Here is a 17,266-nt window from a genome sequence, read left to right on the forward strand (position 1 = left end):
TTGTTTCTCAGTTTTCATTGTTGATAGTGGTAGGTTTCTATCTTCCGGGGTTGACTAAAGGTTTACAGTGTAAGTAAGCTTATTTTACATTGGGTTTTTGATTCGGTCAGTTTAAAACGGAAACTGCGGACCACAGACTACAGACTCCCGACAGACTGCGGTCCGGAAGATAAAATGCGGAAAAATCCAGGCTGCAGACTAGGGTTAGATTTAGATATTTGGATTTATTACATTAACTCCATACTTACAAAAGTAGTGATTAAAATTATTACCAAAAGCACCGCGTCGCCATACTAGGAAAACGTTACGGCTTGAAATAGCCTTCATTTGATGGGTTACGCTTTGTGTTTTATCGAAAGACTCATACGTACGTTACAAGCATGACAGGCGAATAAACTCCAAACGAAAAAGGTTTAGTGTTTACAGATTAGAGATCTCCCTTGATTTTCCCTTCGTTTTCGTCCGGAGTTTCACGCCTAGTCTTGGTGGTTTCTCGGTTTGCAAATCTCGCTAACAAGGTGTCAAGTTTCCGATTGTTCTCCTCCAAGCTTGCCTTTATCTTTGTCACTTTTCGGTCCAGTTCCGCCATCTTGGATACTTTAAACTCCTCACTTTCCCTAGGGCACATCTTGAATAATAAGCATGCAAGAAACAAAGAAATCAAAACTGAATTTCAGGTCAGTTAAGTGACTCCATACGATATGCCAGAAAAAATTATGCAATCATTATTACAGCTGGCTAAAGGCGTTTTTAAATGGCTTTTAACGATCAAGTTAAGTTAATTCTCTAACAAGTCTCGTGGTTGATCACATCGTAAATCTTTATTTCAAAACTACAAAAGCTGTCCAGTAAGCTTAGAAGAATTTGACCCCACCACCACGCCAGCCGGTTACGGTATATCTCTAACAAGTCTTGTGGTTGATCGAATCACAAATCATTTTCTTATTCCAAAACAATAAAATAGGTAAGCTTAGAAGAATTTGACCCCACCACCACGCAAGTTAAGTTATATCTCTAACACGTCTTGTGGTTGATCAGATCACAAATCATTGTCTAATTCCAAAACAACAAAATTGGTAAGCTTCGGAGAATTTCCCTCCCCCTCGTCCCTTCTGCCATTATGCTATCGCAGTGTTGTTGCCCTCATGCAACGATCGTTGTAATTCGTGATTGATTCTAGTTTACATGGCAGAGTAGTTTTCGTCTAAAAAGCCTCCCTTTGAGCAGTTGGTCTATGAGACTCGGTCGCCAAACTCTCCTCAAAAGTTCTCCGTTGGGGCAGTATTCCACCCCTCCCCCCACGCCCCCCACCTCTCCCCCATTTGAGATATTACCTTCGCCACCACGCTACTTCCGTAATTCATGCTGACGTAAGGGTACAGCGGTTTATCGATGTCCCAGTCAATGTAAATCTCCGGTTCCTCTTCATCACTGATAATTATCTTCCTGCCGTTCAGCGTAAACAAAACTGCAACTTGACGTTTTCCCTTTCTCTCACGCTTCTTCTCAAACATAACTGTGCAGAGAACACGATCCCCTCGAAAGGCAACAGCGGGACCTGGATCACGAAAAGACACAATGATTGCAAAAATATGGTAGAAGCGCTACACACAAACCATGGGAGAGGTTTTTAAAATGAGCGTCGAAAGCAACTCTCGTTTCCTTAAGTTTTGCTTTACTTAGGGGTTGTGGTTGGTTGGAAAACTCGTGCTACTTTCTCAACCAATGAGAAGGATAACCAAACCAATCGTGACTCCGTCGGGATTATTTTTCGGCGCTTAGCGTCGGTTACGTGTAATTGCTTCGATTTCTGGATGGTTCGTTGCGCGGTTTGCGTCTGATGTGATTGGTCTGTTGAGCAATTGCTTTGTTTTTGGTTGTAATGCACTCAATTGAAAACCGCTTTAAGACAAGCACCAAGTTATTAAGACCGTTTTGCCGTTTTTTAAAAAAATGCTCAGTAATTGTATCGTTCCGCCTCGTTTACTGGACCACAATGATCATCTTTTGGAGTTGTACAAAGTCATTGTCTTTACAATTTTCCTCAGTGACTACGACAGACTAATTAAAGCCAGGTGGAAGCAAAATCAACTCAGCTATCGACGAAGAAATCAACGTTATCTCTTCAATGTACATGAATTTGTATCTATAAAGTTAGTTCGCTGATAATTTACTCCTTGATCCTTTAATTTTTATGTCGCCTTTCTTTTTGTTTCTTGCAATCGGTTGCCGCAGCAAATTGTTTCGTAAAAATTTTACGCGCGCCGTTACACGTAGTCTCCTTCGCAGCCGTTATTAGGGTCGTTACGCAACGCTTCTCCACTAACGGCCATAAGTGGGGAAGAAGCGTTGCGTGACGACCCTAATAACGGCTGCGAAGGAGACTATTTTACATGGCAACAACTTTTAAACCAACAATGTTACGTTAACTTTCACTGTGTAACATCGCCTTTAGCTATAGACTTGAATGAATCACATCGAAGCCTTATTGACTGTGTGAGATGTAATATATCAAACACGATAGACAGCGTTTCATCGGGATATCCAAACACCGAGAAGAGAGTTGGAAATACGGCGCGCAGCGGAGGGTTTTTGACGAAATTCGAGGTGTTTGGATAGCCGATGAAACACTGTTTCAGGTGTTTGATATATCTTCTCAATCGAAATAGAAACTAAGGAGTGAACGGAGAAGTAAAATCGTCAAAGTCTATGCTAATTAAGACCGGGTATCCAAACCTCCTTCACGGTTGTGACTTTCTTTGTTTTAACTTGGTGAATTATTAACGAGTTTGAGAAATTGTGAAATTAAATATCTTTGGTTTCTGTGTAATATCGCTTTTAGACTTGAATGAATCGAAGCCTTATCGATCGACTGTGTAATACTGTGAAATTAAATACCTTTGGTTTCTGTACCATTATCACAGGTATCAGCATCGTAGAGGTTTCCATCGCTATGATATGCCACAGATCCATCCAACCACCCTGGCATTCTGCAAGTATCGTAACCCTCATTCACCACTCCTATTCCCAGCGTTATGAGTTGTCCATTTTCTAAAATGACAACCTGAAGAAGTGATTAAAAAATATATCATTTAGTTCCCCCAAGTCCGATCACCTTAAAGTTTTAAAGCCTTGGCTCGCTTAAAACGTGACAGTCTCTACCACTAACTGAACAACATGCAACTCAATAGAACATTTGTTTAAACAACTGAACTACAAAGTGTTCATGTCTTTTGGTGCCTTTTGAGCCACTGCAACTGTTCGGAAAATCCTAAGCCTTTTGTTAATAAGGGGTAGTTGAGTTCGGTAATCCCCCCGCTGAAACGTTGGTAAATCTTTGTATTCTTCTTTTTCGCATAGCCAGCGAAACAGGCGCTTGACAAAGAAATGGGGCGCGAGCTGGGTAAAGCGGCGTGCACGAGGGAAGAGACGTGCGAGGAGGAAAGAAAAATCTCCTCCTCGCGGGCGCCGCTCCAACTTGAGCTCCATTTTTCTCCAGCGCCTGCTACGCAAATTATCTTAATCATCATCGTCATCATCATCATCATCATCATGACCATGACCATCATCATTTCTCATCACCATCACCATTACCATCGTCGTCATCGTCGTCATCGTCGTCATCGTCATCATCATCACCATCACCATCACCACCTTCATTACTATTATCATCATCATCGCCATCTTCAACAACAACATCGTTACCTTAACCTTTCATTGTCGTCATTATCGTTATCATTGCGATCCTTTTATAGCCAGCTCATGGACGTCATTGACCCTCTACGAGCAGATCATTAGCTCTTATAGTTCATATAAAGTGAGATCGCCGTTTACTCACCTCAAAATGAGGAAACTCGACAGAAAAGGGCTTACAATATCTAGCGCTCGGCCAACGCTGGCTACGTTGCCGAAGACTGCATTTGGTACATTGCTCGGTAGAAGTACAAGTCAGGAGAGAGCCTTCTATTTGTATGCCTATGTGGGATTCCCATGCCTACAACAGTCAGGATATCAAATATAAACGGAAACGGGAACTTGTTCCTCTTTCAGTATGCATGCTATTTAACATATAAACAAAAACGATCCAGAGATGGAACGTTAACTGTGGCGAATATTTTCATTCCTTCCTCTTCTTTCCGTTTCCTTTCCTTACTTTTCTTCCAAAGGTACTACTGATCTCAAATATGTTCATTCAAAACCTCGCACTACAATAACTATGTATTTAAATTTTCAACGATCAAACCTATGGTTGAGTAGCCTTTTATACATGTCTATAGTGCATCGCATGATCCGATTACCTCAGGACCAAAAAACAGAATTCCTTTATCAACTCCTTGGGGCATGTAGGCCGAGCGCAGGATTTGTCCGACCATTTGTCGGTTTCCAACTGTTTCACGAAACACAATGTTGTTTCTTTCCTCAGCTAAATAAAAAAGGAATATGGTTAATCTGTTTCAACGTAGTAGCTGTATTTCTCACTTTCCTCTGGTTTTTTAACTAAACGTTCTCGTACGGTTAATCAGCAGGTTCTTTCATGATAAGCTAAAGAGACAAGAGTTCATTCACCCAATACTCGAGCTTGCATAGGAAACAGATTTACCTGTTGAAGGGAGAAAGTTCCCATACTTCTTAAAGTATTCCCTGTCGAGGTCGATGGCAATAAATTCCAGCATTATTCCCTTGAAATACAAAGAAAGAATAAAAGATTTTAGCACCATATTGACCGATTATTGACGTGTAAACTTTAGGTTAAATATTTACTTACGTCCTTCCGCTTGATGTATAGGGAAATATTTGATGTATGATATGTGATTGGTCGAAATTTTAACACGACTTTGACATTAAAGAAGCTGCAGGATGCGCGAGTAATTGATCTTTGCCAGCGTGCAAAGAAGGAAATGCATAGAGTGGTAATTTTAAGGCAATTTTAACGTTTGAATGCCTAATCCGCCCACACAGATAATAACAAATATCTTCCATCTCATTGAATCTCATGGAATCTATCGCTAGTGAGCGTTCGAATACAAGGAAAGAACGTGGAATCGTCGGCCCGTCCTTTTAAACTGTACTTTACTTTAACCGCTATTGGGACACGTGTTTAACCCATCGTCCAAAACACGCTTAGCTCATACCTTTCCTCTGTCCTTCTTGCCCACCAGTTTGCAGAGCTTGAAGACGCTGTAAACGATATTAAGAGGCACTGGTATTGGATCATATTCATCGTACGTCTGAATTGTCGCTGCTCTCTTGAATGACCACTCCTTTAACGAGTTGTCCTTGGAAAAAATCAAAAGTGTAAAGTGAACATGGCTTATTTCAATTACTCCAAAAGATAAATTGGTCACCGTAAAGTGAATCGAGAGCTGACTTTTGCCAGAGCAAGTCTAGAACTTGGAGACGGGTGATGCATGCGGTTTCAAATTAATTTTATGACTTGTTATTTAGATTTTAGACTTTTGTTGGCATGCAGAGTACAGAAAGAAAGAAATACCAAAAAATTCGCTTAAAAAAACAACACGAGTAGTTTCGGAACATTGATATGTAATTTGTCAGTCTCGTGCTCTGAGAGGGGCATTGTCAAGGGCATTTTTTCCGTTTTGGAGTCAAAGATTCAAGTTTTGAATACATGGATTTTGGTGTTCCAGTAGAACAAATATTCTAAAAACAAAATACTCTCAGCGGGGGTGACCGAAATAGTCTGGACCAAACTTCCGGTGCCACGTCACGGGACGCGCATGATTTTCTCGCCAAATTTACCATTTCCTGTCTATTTCGAGTATTCCAGTCTCGGAATAGTATCAAAAGAATGCACCGTAGGATAAATGACCACACTCGAAAACTCAACAGGTATCTTGCTTTGTCTTTTAAGTAGTTTATTTTAACACTCGTTTACCTCAATTCGCTGACACGTGTTGGATAAGAAGGCTATCTAAGTAATTTATTTTAACACTCGTTTACCTCAATTTGCTGATACGTGTTGGATAAGAAGGCTATCAAATAATTTATGTTAACACTCGTTTACCTCAATTCGCTGACATGTGTTGGATAAGAAGCTATCTAAGTAGTTTATTTTAACACTCGTTTACCTTAATTCGCTGACACGTGTTGGATAAGGAGGCTATCTAAGTAATTTATTTTAACACTCGTTTACCTCAATTCGCTGATACGTGTTGGATAACAAGGCTATCAACATATTGATCAGAAGGATAACTCCCATGATAAGAAAAAAAGCGAGGAGAACTTGAGCTAGAATCATCGAAGGGAGATCGACGGACTTCATTGGATCAAAATCATCTGAGACTCCTAACAGAGTCCAGCCCATGTAGATAATCATCTTCCACCAACTGCCAAAAGACGAAAGACGTTAAAACAAGATATTATCATGTGACCCGTATAATAATGATAATGATAATGGCTTTTGCTGTTTTAAAAGATAAAAATACATATCTTATGTTACACGATGTAGACGTGGATACAAATTGAAATATAATGCTAAGTCGTATTTAAATATAAAACGATTAATAAAAGAGTTAGAACGCATAGTATTCAGGTTTTGGCCTGTAACTGGTATTTTACCTCAGGTTGTAAATGTAGTTTTAGTACGTGGCATTTTTGACACACCAACTTACCATGAAATACCGGACTCTTTGCAAGCGCTGTAACACAAACAAGTTAAAGAAAAGTAGAATTGTTATAAATACTGTATTACCAGGGATTTTCCTTAAGATATTTAACTGAACTTACGGACTGTCTTACAAAACGCCAGACCATGTCTTTTAATCACTACAGCAAAAACGCATAACATTTTAATACTGGAAAAATATTCTCTTTCAGTCAGGAGTGAAAGACCAGTTACTCGTTCTGTTACATGTACATGTAGTGGACGCTGGAATCAACACCGTAGCCATAAGTATTAATAAAATGCTCATTTTTTTTTTTATCAAAGAAATGAAATCAGTAATAGCTATTTGTTTGCGCGGTATTTCAATTTTAAAAAAGACCTTACAAGATGGATTAAACGAGAACGGTCGAGAACGCATGTATAGGTGATCGCCGAAATTTTGAAAGAAGGAAACAGCTGTGTGTGGCTGCCACTTAACTGTTCTTTTAGGTGCTTTTAAGTTACTACCCGGCCAAAGTACGGAGATGTATCTCCATAGTTTTTCCTTCTAGTAGATGTTGTATAGATGGGGTGTAAAAAAGAGAAAGAGTCTGAAAGGGACACTTACAGCTCATTTCTGTCCCTTGCATTTGCAACAAAAGAGTTCTCTGCCATGTAGACTTTTGTTATAGCGATAGAAAAAGCAAAGATAGCTGCTGTGAACTGCCAAATTATTGTGCGAATGTCCTTGAGAATGCTGAACAAGGCAATCTGGATGGTTCCAACGTCTTTCGACTGCTCCATCACGTGACCAAAAACTCTGAACGTGAGGCACAAAGTGTTAAAGCTGTAGAGGTAGCCAGCAATCACTAAGACTCGGTTGTTTGCCACTGAACCAGACGTGATAAAAGTAGCTATTCTTAATGAAATTATCGCCAAGTAAACTAACAGAGTGACGAAGTCCAGTTTATTCCACAAGTCCCTGAAAGATTACGAAGGAATCAGTAACGGTCAATAAGTTAATCGATCGATCGTTCGATTCGTCGGTCGGTCGTTCGGTCAGTCGTTCGGTCGGCCGATCAAACGGGATCGATCGATCGATCGATCGATCGATGAATCAATCAAAAAGTCAATCAAAGAGGCATGCAGTCAGTCAGTTCATCAGTCCGTTAATCAATCAATCAATCAATCAATCAATCAAGTAACTAGACAATACATCGTTCGAATTATCGATTGCATGTAAGCAGAAAGCAACCATGAACACGGGCAGTGTATTTTGCAAAGTCATGGGCATATAACAATAAATCATATAAAGTATCTACCTTTGATACAACAAAAACGCTTTTAATAAGATGTTCGACAGATTTCCATCATCTCCGCTGTTTCTCTGCCTCTTCATACTGTGAATTACCGCAAAGATCTGTTCGCGTTCTACCAGATAGCGGCCAATAAAGAATACAAGTATGGCCCACTCTAATCCACTGAACGGTACGCTTGATGGCTCTAAGCACAGGGCAAAATGGAGGCCAAGCAGGACTACGAAGCTTAGACTATCACGTACAAACTTGAAGTAAGGCGTGTCCAAGGATATTTGATAAATCTGTGTCACTAAATAAACAAAAATCAAAATAACTTCAGGTGAGAAACATTTGAAATAAAATACCACAGTAAATCAGTAAATTCAAAATTCACTTCACAGATGGATAGTTTTTTTTTTTTAGATTAGTGCTCGTACATCTTGCTATTTTAGTCATCTGAGAGTATTTGTTTAGAGTCACGGGCATTGTCTCTGTGGCGTCACAATATGCGTTTTCTCCAGTGGGGTGAGGTAGTCGGCTGAGTAACTGAGCTCTCGAAACATTGAATTTTTACTTCTTTCCAAATAAATGGGAATTATGTCAAATTAGCCGATGACGTATGGACCAATTCAATAGCCAACGAAGGGGAGAGGAGAGACCCTGGGAAAGAGATTGTCCAATAGCTCGCTTGGGAAAGAGTGGGCGCCTGGGATCGAGTAGCCCCTCAGGCGATTCTGGGATTGTTTGGGAATTCCGAACCACAAAAGAAATCCCAAAATATGCAAGCTGATGTTTAACTTTATGCACGAATACTTTCAGAAAATCCTCGCATCTGACATTTTGCAAAAGGGCAAATGAAGAAAATCTTTCGCCATGTTTGTTCACCTTAGCGCTCCCAAACCCCGTCTCGCTCGTACATGCACTCTCTATCCCAGTCTTTATGAAGTGAACTATTTCGCAAGAGAACCAGCGACAGGAAATGAAACATTTGATGGAGATAACCGTACAATTAATTTAACAAGTTTTACCGTGGTTACCTGGCAACCGATTCTTGGTTTTCTTTTTCTGTAATGAAGGAGAGAAAAAGCGGGAAAAAATAATTTGAGTGACACAATTTCTTATTTTTGACTATGTGACTACAATCGGATACGATTCAGCCTCAACTGCTTAGCATGTTAAGCGACAATTTTCTCTGTTACCAAGGGAAGCCTAGGTAGATTAAACAGTAGGAGAAAGCCAAAGGATATAACACATATAATCGATTTTCAAACGCCGTTACATTGTCCTCAGAGAAGCGTATGCGCCGTTTCTTTAAAGGAGCTCAGTCACGGTTTGCGCATATTGAAAAGTTTAGCCTCAATTTTTCAAATTCGTCGTTTCAGTGTAATCCGTGTTAATCTTCTCCATCCTTAGCCATCCTTGTTCCTTTATGGTTTATCATTATCTCTTTGGTGTTTCTCTATCTTATTAAACTGTTATTTTCAGGTTTCCTACCATTTAAAGGTAATTCTGAATGTGGTCAAAATAACTCAAAATACCGTGACTGAGCCCCTTAAAGTTCTTTTTAGAACCTGACCGTTCCCTTACCTGCGGCCTTAGCGTTTCTTCCTCACCAGTAGTCACTTCTTCGAGTGGCATATCTGTTGAAATGAGATTACTTTTAAACATGGTTTGCAGGAAGATCTTACGATCCAAATTGCAAAGCAAACAGTCACGAACCTTCAAGGCTTAATCAATTTTTTCACTTTTGTTATTAATTGTTTCCGTAAAATTCACTATCACCTGCATTGTAAGATAATACAGATTCGGTAAACAAAACCTCTCTCTTTAGCGGTTGAAATGTCTTTCGAATTGACGTTTTCATCGAAGTATAATCTTATCCACACCCATTTTATTGAATCTATTCACAAATACCTTTCTCTTTCTTTCCACTCCTTTTTTCTTCTTCTCTTTTCCTTTCACGGTGATAACAAATCAACCGACACAAAACAAACAAGATTGGAGAAATCACCAAGTCCAGAAGACACCAAACACTGAAGATAGGTCTCCACCTTTTCCATCCACTCTTCATAAAGTCACGACCATACCATTTGCGTCTCATCTCAATATCCACGACCGGATGCGTAAAAAACTGCAGTCGGTCAAAAGAAAGGAAAAATCATGGTTATTGCATGTGATCTAGCTCAACATCAAAAGCAAGAAATTAATCTTAAGGCCGATTTAGAGGCAACAACTTTCGCTACAACTGTGGTATGCAACTTTTGTAGCGCGCTGTTCCCGCCATGCAAAAAAACCGATGTACAACTTTGATAATCCAACTCTGCTTTTACCTACCACTGTCGCACAGCTTAAAACGTGTTTTAAGATCCTGCAATATTTAATGTGTGTTGCGCGACAGGGGGTTTGGTTTAATTTACACGGTGCAATTTGTACCGCGGGCTAGCCGTAAGCTTGTAGCATACAACAAAGCCATACGTTCTCAACTGTCCTTTACAAAGATCTCAATATTCAGCTTCAATGGTACCTTTTTCTGTTTTAAGCGAATGGCATCATCTAAAATATCATCTAATGCATCCCCGAATTCTTCTCGTCTTTGTTGATCAGCTTTCAGTGGATCAAGTAAGCATGAGGTAAACTCCTCAACGGCGTTTGCCAACTGATTAAATCTCTCCTCTTCCGGTCCTTTTTCGTCCGCCAATTTGCGCAGCTCGAAGCTTACCTGATTATCCAATAAACAACAAAGTTAATTAACAAAATAAATCAAAATTAAGTTTTTCTCACCCTTACGAATCAATAGATCATTTTACAGTCGTCTGTTAATCTACCTGGCCTTTGAATGGCAGCGAGGCCACAGGTGACCTTGGGTTAATAAAGACCTCACTGTTTTTATTGTGTAAATCAAAGTGTTCTTATGTAAGTTAAATAGTTGGCATTTAAATGAGAAAAGCAGAGAGGTCTGTATCAAAGCAAGGTCACCTCCAGCCTCGCTTGCATTCACAGGCCAGGTAACTAAGCACACAACTGTAAACTGGCAAAACAGAACAAGATGGTGACCATCTTGTTCTGTTTTGCCACGCCAGTTGATCAAAATTTCTAATAAAATCACAATGCGTTTTTTTTCGATAAAGTTTACATAAAACGAGTGAATTCAATTATACTTTGAATTTAATGTTAATGTCCCCAGTTAGCAACCTAAGGGTTACTTTTTCTTTATTATCCTCCTTTCTACACCCAGTAAATTGTGTTTCGTATACGGTAACTAGTGCATGTTCTTAAAAACAGGGAAAGTAACGAAAGCTTCGAGTTCTTTGTAGAAAGACTAAGTGAAGTATTAGTTTCTTTTGCAGCTTCGATCATGCTAAGAATACATTTCGAAACAAAATTTAGAAACAAAGCTTACGATTCTTCTTCGCCTGGGGGAGATTCTTGAATCAGGCGTACTATATATACACCATTAAAAGTGGCCGTTACACAGCACCCACCTTCATACCCATCAACAAGGCATTAGATTCGCAGTACTTGAATGCCCTCGGTGTGATTCTGCTCTCAATGTCGTCATAATTGCCATCCTTTATCGCCTGCATCAAACTCCTTTCCTTGCTTCGTGGATCGTCGTTGCCTAGATACACGACATGAGAGCTATTTCTCCTCCCAGAAGCCCCTGTAAAGCTTCTTTCTCAATCTAAAGCATGGCGATTTGCACTTTATTTAAATTTCAATTGTTTAAAGATTTCTATTTGCGAACAAATAAAATTCAAGACGAGGCTCAAACAGCCAGGCGAAACCTACTGAAAACTGTACTTGGGGAGGTAAAATGGGAAGTCAGTGTTCAACATTAACATGATCGACTCGTCCTGTGAGAGGGTCTGAACCCTGGTGGGAAAAAAAGAGTGCTGTGCAACTTGCAGGCGCATGCTCGAAACGATGCTATCCCCCATTCTCTCCTTCCCCCTCCTCCTGGGGGAAAAGCATATTTGGTACTAGTTTCCATATTGAGGCATCTTAACTTGATTTGACCTTAACTTTATTTTAACACGGTAAATTCATCAGGATATAAAAATGGTTTAAAATATATAGCCTTCAAATCAAAAATTCTTTACAATACTTGACGAGAAACCTACATTACTTTAAATATTAAAATACTATCAAAGCTACATCAGTTGCGTGAGTGTTATTTTCTTTTCAAAATGGCGGAGGATTCTAGTTTAACATACGATGCCAAGTTATTTGGGCGCGGAATTTGCCCCCCCCCCCCCCAACCCCCACCTACCGAATTTGATTGTTCCGTTCCGAGTATGCGGTTGCAAGTTACACAGGACGCTCTCTTTTCCTGCAAGGATTCAGGCCCTATGCAAGGCGCGGTAAGGGGAGTTCTGGCTCAGGAGTAGATAATTACTGATTCCAATGAAAGCCATACTGACCTATATCTGGATCACCTGACTCCATACTTTCTTGTTCCTCGCATTCGCCTTTATTACCAAGAACAAAGAAATCAGAAAAGACAAAAAAAAAAGCACATCAAGTGAAGCCAACTTGAGGCAACTTGATAACCCTGAATAACCAAGACGGTGCAAATTGTATTTGTTTAAACGGAACCGGTTTTGAGTATCCACGACCAGCACTAAAATAAGAGACACTACCGAAATGACAGCTGAAATATCTGTGAACCGTTAGCGAAACAATAAAATTTGTTTCAAAACCACGTTGAAAATCGTATTTTCAAGGTGCTGTCATGAACATATATATTATCCAACATAAGCTACGAAGAAAAGGACCGCACGTGTATTATAGATCAGTGTTTGCTAGTATCGAGGCCGTTTTGTCGCATCCTTGCGCTTATGTTTGTGCTTGTACTTGTGTCGCTAAGCTACACTGTCGGAGTCAGAAGAAGAAGCGGAAGAACCAACCAATCACATTCTCTGGAATCGAGCATTGTGATTGGTTTATTCTTCGGCTTCTGCTTCCGACTCCCACAATTTAGTTTTCACCAGATCATAAGCGACGGAGTCATGAGCAGAATCGGTATTTCGCTTCCGACTCCGTCGGTTTGATTTTCGCTAAATTGTATCGCTCTGCGCTTATGGTCACGACTCCGACTCCGACTCCGACTCCGTCGTTAATGAAAACCAGCCTTTAAACGAAATTCTACTAGACTTCCCCTTGTCCAAACGCTTCGCCAGCGACTTTCCACCTTTACGTTTGCTGCAACAATCCATGACTACAATAACTAGGATGCAAAGTGAAAAAGTTTCGATTTTAAATTACGATGTTGATTTTTCTTTCAAATGGCAAAAAAGTAGACTACAGAGGACAGTTCTCATTTTACGAGAGTTCGCGAGGGAACGTGAAAGCAAAAAGCGACTGAACAAGTGGATTTGGTCAGCACGTGTCAAGACTGTTTGGCAGGTTAACAATGCTATGGGATAAGCGAGTCAGCTGAATAATTGTAAACAAATTTTCTAGACTGGGCAATACCGTGCTCAGTATATAATTATAGATACTCTATATCTGTTACAGGGCTGTTACATTTTGCGGGGGCGGGGGTCGATGATGGATAAAGCTAAACATGCTTACAGTTGTTATGCTAAATCAGCTTTAATCGATGTTTGTTTTTAAGTGCTTAGCATTCCACTGACGTCTTTAGGAGAGTAAAAGCATCGATATACCCTTGCATCGAGGAATTGAAAGAGGCTCAAAAATCAAAAAGTACATTACCGACAGTGTGTAGATATTTCCGAGTATGCAACCATGCATGCGCGTCGTCACATTAATTTGAAAGCCTGTCAATCAATGCTGGCCTTTGTTTTAACTTTTGAACTCTATACTGTAAGTTACTGAATCAGGAATCAGTCAAATTATATATGCTGAACAAGTTTAGATACGAAGACTTGAAAAGGTTTATTGCCAGACACCAGTCACCAACAGAACTCGTCTTTAACGTTTTCAGACCTTGGGACTTTGGAGCAGATCTAATATTCCATGATTATGGCGAGCAATAGCAATTTTGATAGTATTGAACATTATAAGCGACCCGGTTTCCAGCCAAATAACTGCGGCCAACCTCGTCACGAACGGTCCGAGAGAACCGCCAGGCAAGCGTACAGAGAATGCACAAAATGGATAGCAGAAGACCCTAACAAAAATTGCTGCATCGTCAAAGGAGTCAGTGGAGAAGACTACAAGACCTACAAGGTGATATATTTTCAAGCAACGGAGCTTCCCGTAAAATTTGACAAGGCGGACAAAAATACAATCTTCTTCTACAGCTCAGTATTGAGGATCGAACTTTCTGAATAACTCGCTGGAAAATATATTGGAAGGATTTGTAACTTTTTCGGGTGGTAGCTGAGGAAAAAAAATGTTACAAATCCCCTCGAGAACACTGTTTCTGATTCACTAAGTACTGTATCGGCGATGCAAATAACTAGAATCGATATGTTGAAGCTACGTGCTTTGTAACCGCGACTAACAGTTTCGTAGTTAATATGAGATTCGAAGTGACCCATAATAGGACGTCAGTTAACTTTTGGCGAGTATGTACCTCAGACTAGTGTAGTCTTAATGCTGTTCAATTCAGTCGTGAGCATGTAGGTTTGGGCTCAAATATTACGGAGTAAAACCTAGTCTTTTCTGACGATATTGAACGAAAGTATACTAACACTTAACACGCACACGATAGTCAGCAGATGGCTGCTAATAGTAGAGCACCCAGCGAGTTACTTCAGTCATACACCCACCTGCAAAGTGTTCAGCAACTGGGACAAGAAATCGGATTTAAGACAGAAGCTACTTGTACACTTGTTTGTGTTTTCGTGCTCCGAGCAAGGACAGTACAGTCACAGTTGAATTACAATCGGTCAAGTGCTTCATTTCCGTCACGGAGATTGAACATTGCCTTTATATCTTTTGATTACGTATTGTAGGCCCTGGTTTATACAATCCTAGCTTCAATGTTTATCTCATGAATAGGCGAGAGATCATCGCAGTTATGAACAATACTAAAACAGTAGTGAAAATAAAACCTGAAATGAAATTCAGCAGACCTCTCAACCTCAAAACACCGAAAATCTAGAGTCTGATGTAAACAAAATCTGGAGATTTCAGTAAAAATCTGGAGATTGATCGACCGGCAGACAAAACCAAGTAAACACAGGTTCTAATTAAGAGAAAGCGTTTTTTTTTTTTCTGCTTAAAACACTTAAAACATGTGTGGAGAGCATCATTAGCAATTTCCGTCATTTTGAAAACGTGATCAAAATGCGAGAGACTGATAATGATGACCTAATTTGGAACAGGTGTTCTATATATGGTCATTGCCTGATTTCAAGCCGAAAAGGTCTAGGTGCGAGTCTGTAAATTACAGGATTAGCAAGTATTGATCCACATAACCATTAATCAGAATTAAATGTGTGATTTCACCCGATGAATTGTGATATGACATTAGCGTTGTTTAGTTATTAGGTGGAATACCTGTAAACTTGCTCTCAAGCTAAGCGTATATCCACGTTAAATAAAGCATTCATTCATTCATTCATTCATTCATTCATTCATTCATTAATAGTCAGAAAGAGAACACTGTGATTAACAAAATCCCCAAGTTTAGTGTTAATCAGGCTAGTTTTGACTGAGATACAGCCATTTAAAAACGCCAAAATTACACAGAAATATTTGGTCGTCCGGACATAGCGTCCGGATGGCCATACAATTTTTTGTAAATTTTGACATTTTCAAATGGTTGTATCTTGCTTACTATTGGGTCTATTTACACCAAACTTGGGGATTTTGTAAAGCTTGGTCTGCACTTTATGACTGTGTGGCTCAATAGCTGCTAGTCCCATAATGTGTAGACTCGTACCTAGTCCTTTTCGGCTTTAAATCGGGCAATGGACGATAGTCTGTCATGGACTGTGTTTCCAGCGAACAGATGAATGAAGAACTGAACAGGTTTTGTCAAATTTAACTATGGATTTGCACAGAATTGGCGCAAGAAACTCACCTAAGCAAGCCAAAAATGAAATTATACAAAAAAAGTTATCCTTTCAGCTTGCGTCTCTATTTATCGTGAGATTTGTCTGTCTCGTCGTGAGACTGTGAGATTAAACTAAAAACCGCTCACGACAAAATCGTGAGACTTGAGAGGTCTGAATAATTTCAGACTTGTACGGGAGTTGAACCCATGACCTCTGCGATACCGGTGCAGTGTTCTACTAACTGAGCTAACAAGCCAACTGGGAGCTTGTCATTTTGTTGGTTAACGAGTGATGAATAAAGCCAAACATGTATTAGGCGGACACACCCTCGGGACCCATGCTAGTGTCCGCTTAATACAGGATGTCCGTTGAAAACAGGCTCCCTCAGAATTCGTCTTAAAAGGGTCATATTAATATTCCTCAGTATTACTAGTAAAAGACCTTTAAAGGGTCAAATAGCATTCTCGTGAACGATCGAGAACTCGGAAATACCGTATTTCCATAAACAATGACAAGTATATGAGGCATTGATCGAATCATGTGAAAGCTTACAAAATCAAGCAAGAACGAAATTTCTGGAAAAACAAAACCGAATAACAAAATATTACATTTCTGTAGACTACGAGTAGTCCCTCTTTCGCTTAGTCCGTCGTGCTTGACGCGAAAGAAAACTGCGATAAAATAAGTGGCAGCGCGAACTCCTAGGGGCGAGAGGGCGTCTCGCCCCCAGGATTTCCCGCGGCCATTTTTTTCTCGCGGTTTTCTTTCGTGTTACGCACGACGGACTAAGCGAAAGAGGGACTACTCGTAGTCTACATTTCTGTGACAGCTCAATCTACTAAACGTGGACAAAAAAAATCATGCATTCTTTTTGCAGTGTCCGTTTGATACAGGTTTCTAACAGTAGAAATGACCATCAAAGTAAAGTTTAAGGTGTCCGACCGCGTCCGCTTTTAATAGAGATGTCCGTTGAATACAGGTATTTTTTACTGTGAATGTGGGAAAAGAAAAATGGGACTTGCAATGCTGTCCGCTTAATAGAGGGTGTCCGCTGAATATGGGGTCCGCTTAGTAAAGGTTTGACTGATTAGAGTATGTTATTGTAATTTTATTATTATTATTTTTTTAATTTTTAGAATTTTAGAATTTTAGAATATCTTTGTGCGAAGCGAATGCGATCGTCCCGTTATGCTAGTATGCGTTATACAAACTGATAATTTGTTAATTTATAATTTATTAAAATAAATCCTTAAAAATTTGATCGCAGAAATCGCAGGTTATTCGTAAACTCGCACGTGCTCCAAAGCGAAAAGCTAGATGGCGGCGCCTCCAACGGAAGAGCCTGATCGAAGGCTATATCCAAGGCAGCCCCCTCCCTCCCCTCCCCTCCCCTTTTA

At 39.9% G+C, this 17,266-nt stretch overlaps 1 protein-coding gene across 2 annotated transcripts; it reads right to left on the bottom strand.

Moving 5' to 3' along the window:
* Positions 1-204: 204 nt before the first annotated feature.
* Positions 205-14,783, bottom strand: LOC110068635 (short transient receptor potential channel 4-like). Of its 2 annotated transcripts, none has more exons than XM_020776043.2 (18): positions 14,637-14,783; positions 12,321-12,368; positions 11,382-11,518; positions 10,424-10,618; positions 9,814-10,030; positions 9,487-9,539; positions 8,937-8,964; positions 7,924-8,209; positions 7,230-7,583; positions 6,630-6,656; positions 6,152-6,344; positions 5,133-5,276; positions 4,601-4,679; positions 4,299-4,423; positions 3,839-3,994; positions 2,899-3,064; positions 1,335-1,558; positions 205-628 (listed from the first exon to the last, which is right to left on the bottom strand). In XM_020776043.2, exons 2-18 carry the CDS (start codon positions 12,343-12,345, stop codon positions 428-430), a joined length of 2,610 nt encoding a protein of 869 aa, XP_020631702.2. In that variant the 5' UTR covers positions 12,346-12,368; positions 14,637-14,783; the 3' UTR covers positions 205-427. The 2 variants fall into 2 exon arrangements, with proteins under 2 accessions (XP_020631702.2, XP_089143563.1); XM_089287437.1 differs by having other exon boundaries at positions 11,382-11,581.
* Positions 14,784-17,266: the final 2,483 nt, after the last annotated feature.

Source organism: Orbicella faveolata, unplaced genomic scaffold (assembly GCF_042242905.1).
Source record: "Orbicella faveolata isolate gen_17 unplaced genomic scaffold, um_ofav_v1 contig_14, whole genome shotgun sequence".
Classification (NCBI taxonomy): domain Eukaryota; kingdom Metazoa; phylum Cnidaria; class Anthozoa; order Scleractinia; family Merulinidae; genus Orbicella; species Orbicella faveolata.

Excerpts from the sequence above, each read along its gene's own strand:
- LOC110068635 (XM_020776043.2), bottom strand. The coding sequence starts at position 12,345 with ATGGAGTCAGGTGATCCAGATATAG. Across the intron at positions 10,031-10,423 it reads TTCGCTTAAAACAGAAAAAG|TTTTTTACGCATCCGGTCGT; the intron begins GTACCATTGAAG and ends GACCGACTGCAG. Across the intron at positions 8,210-8,936 it reads AACCAAGAATCGGTTGCCAG|TGACACAGATTTATCAAATA; the intron begins GTAACCACGGTA and ends TTGTTTATTTAG.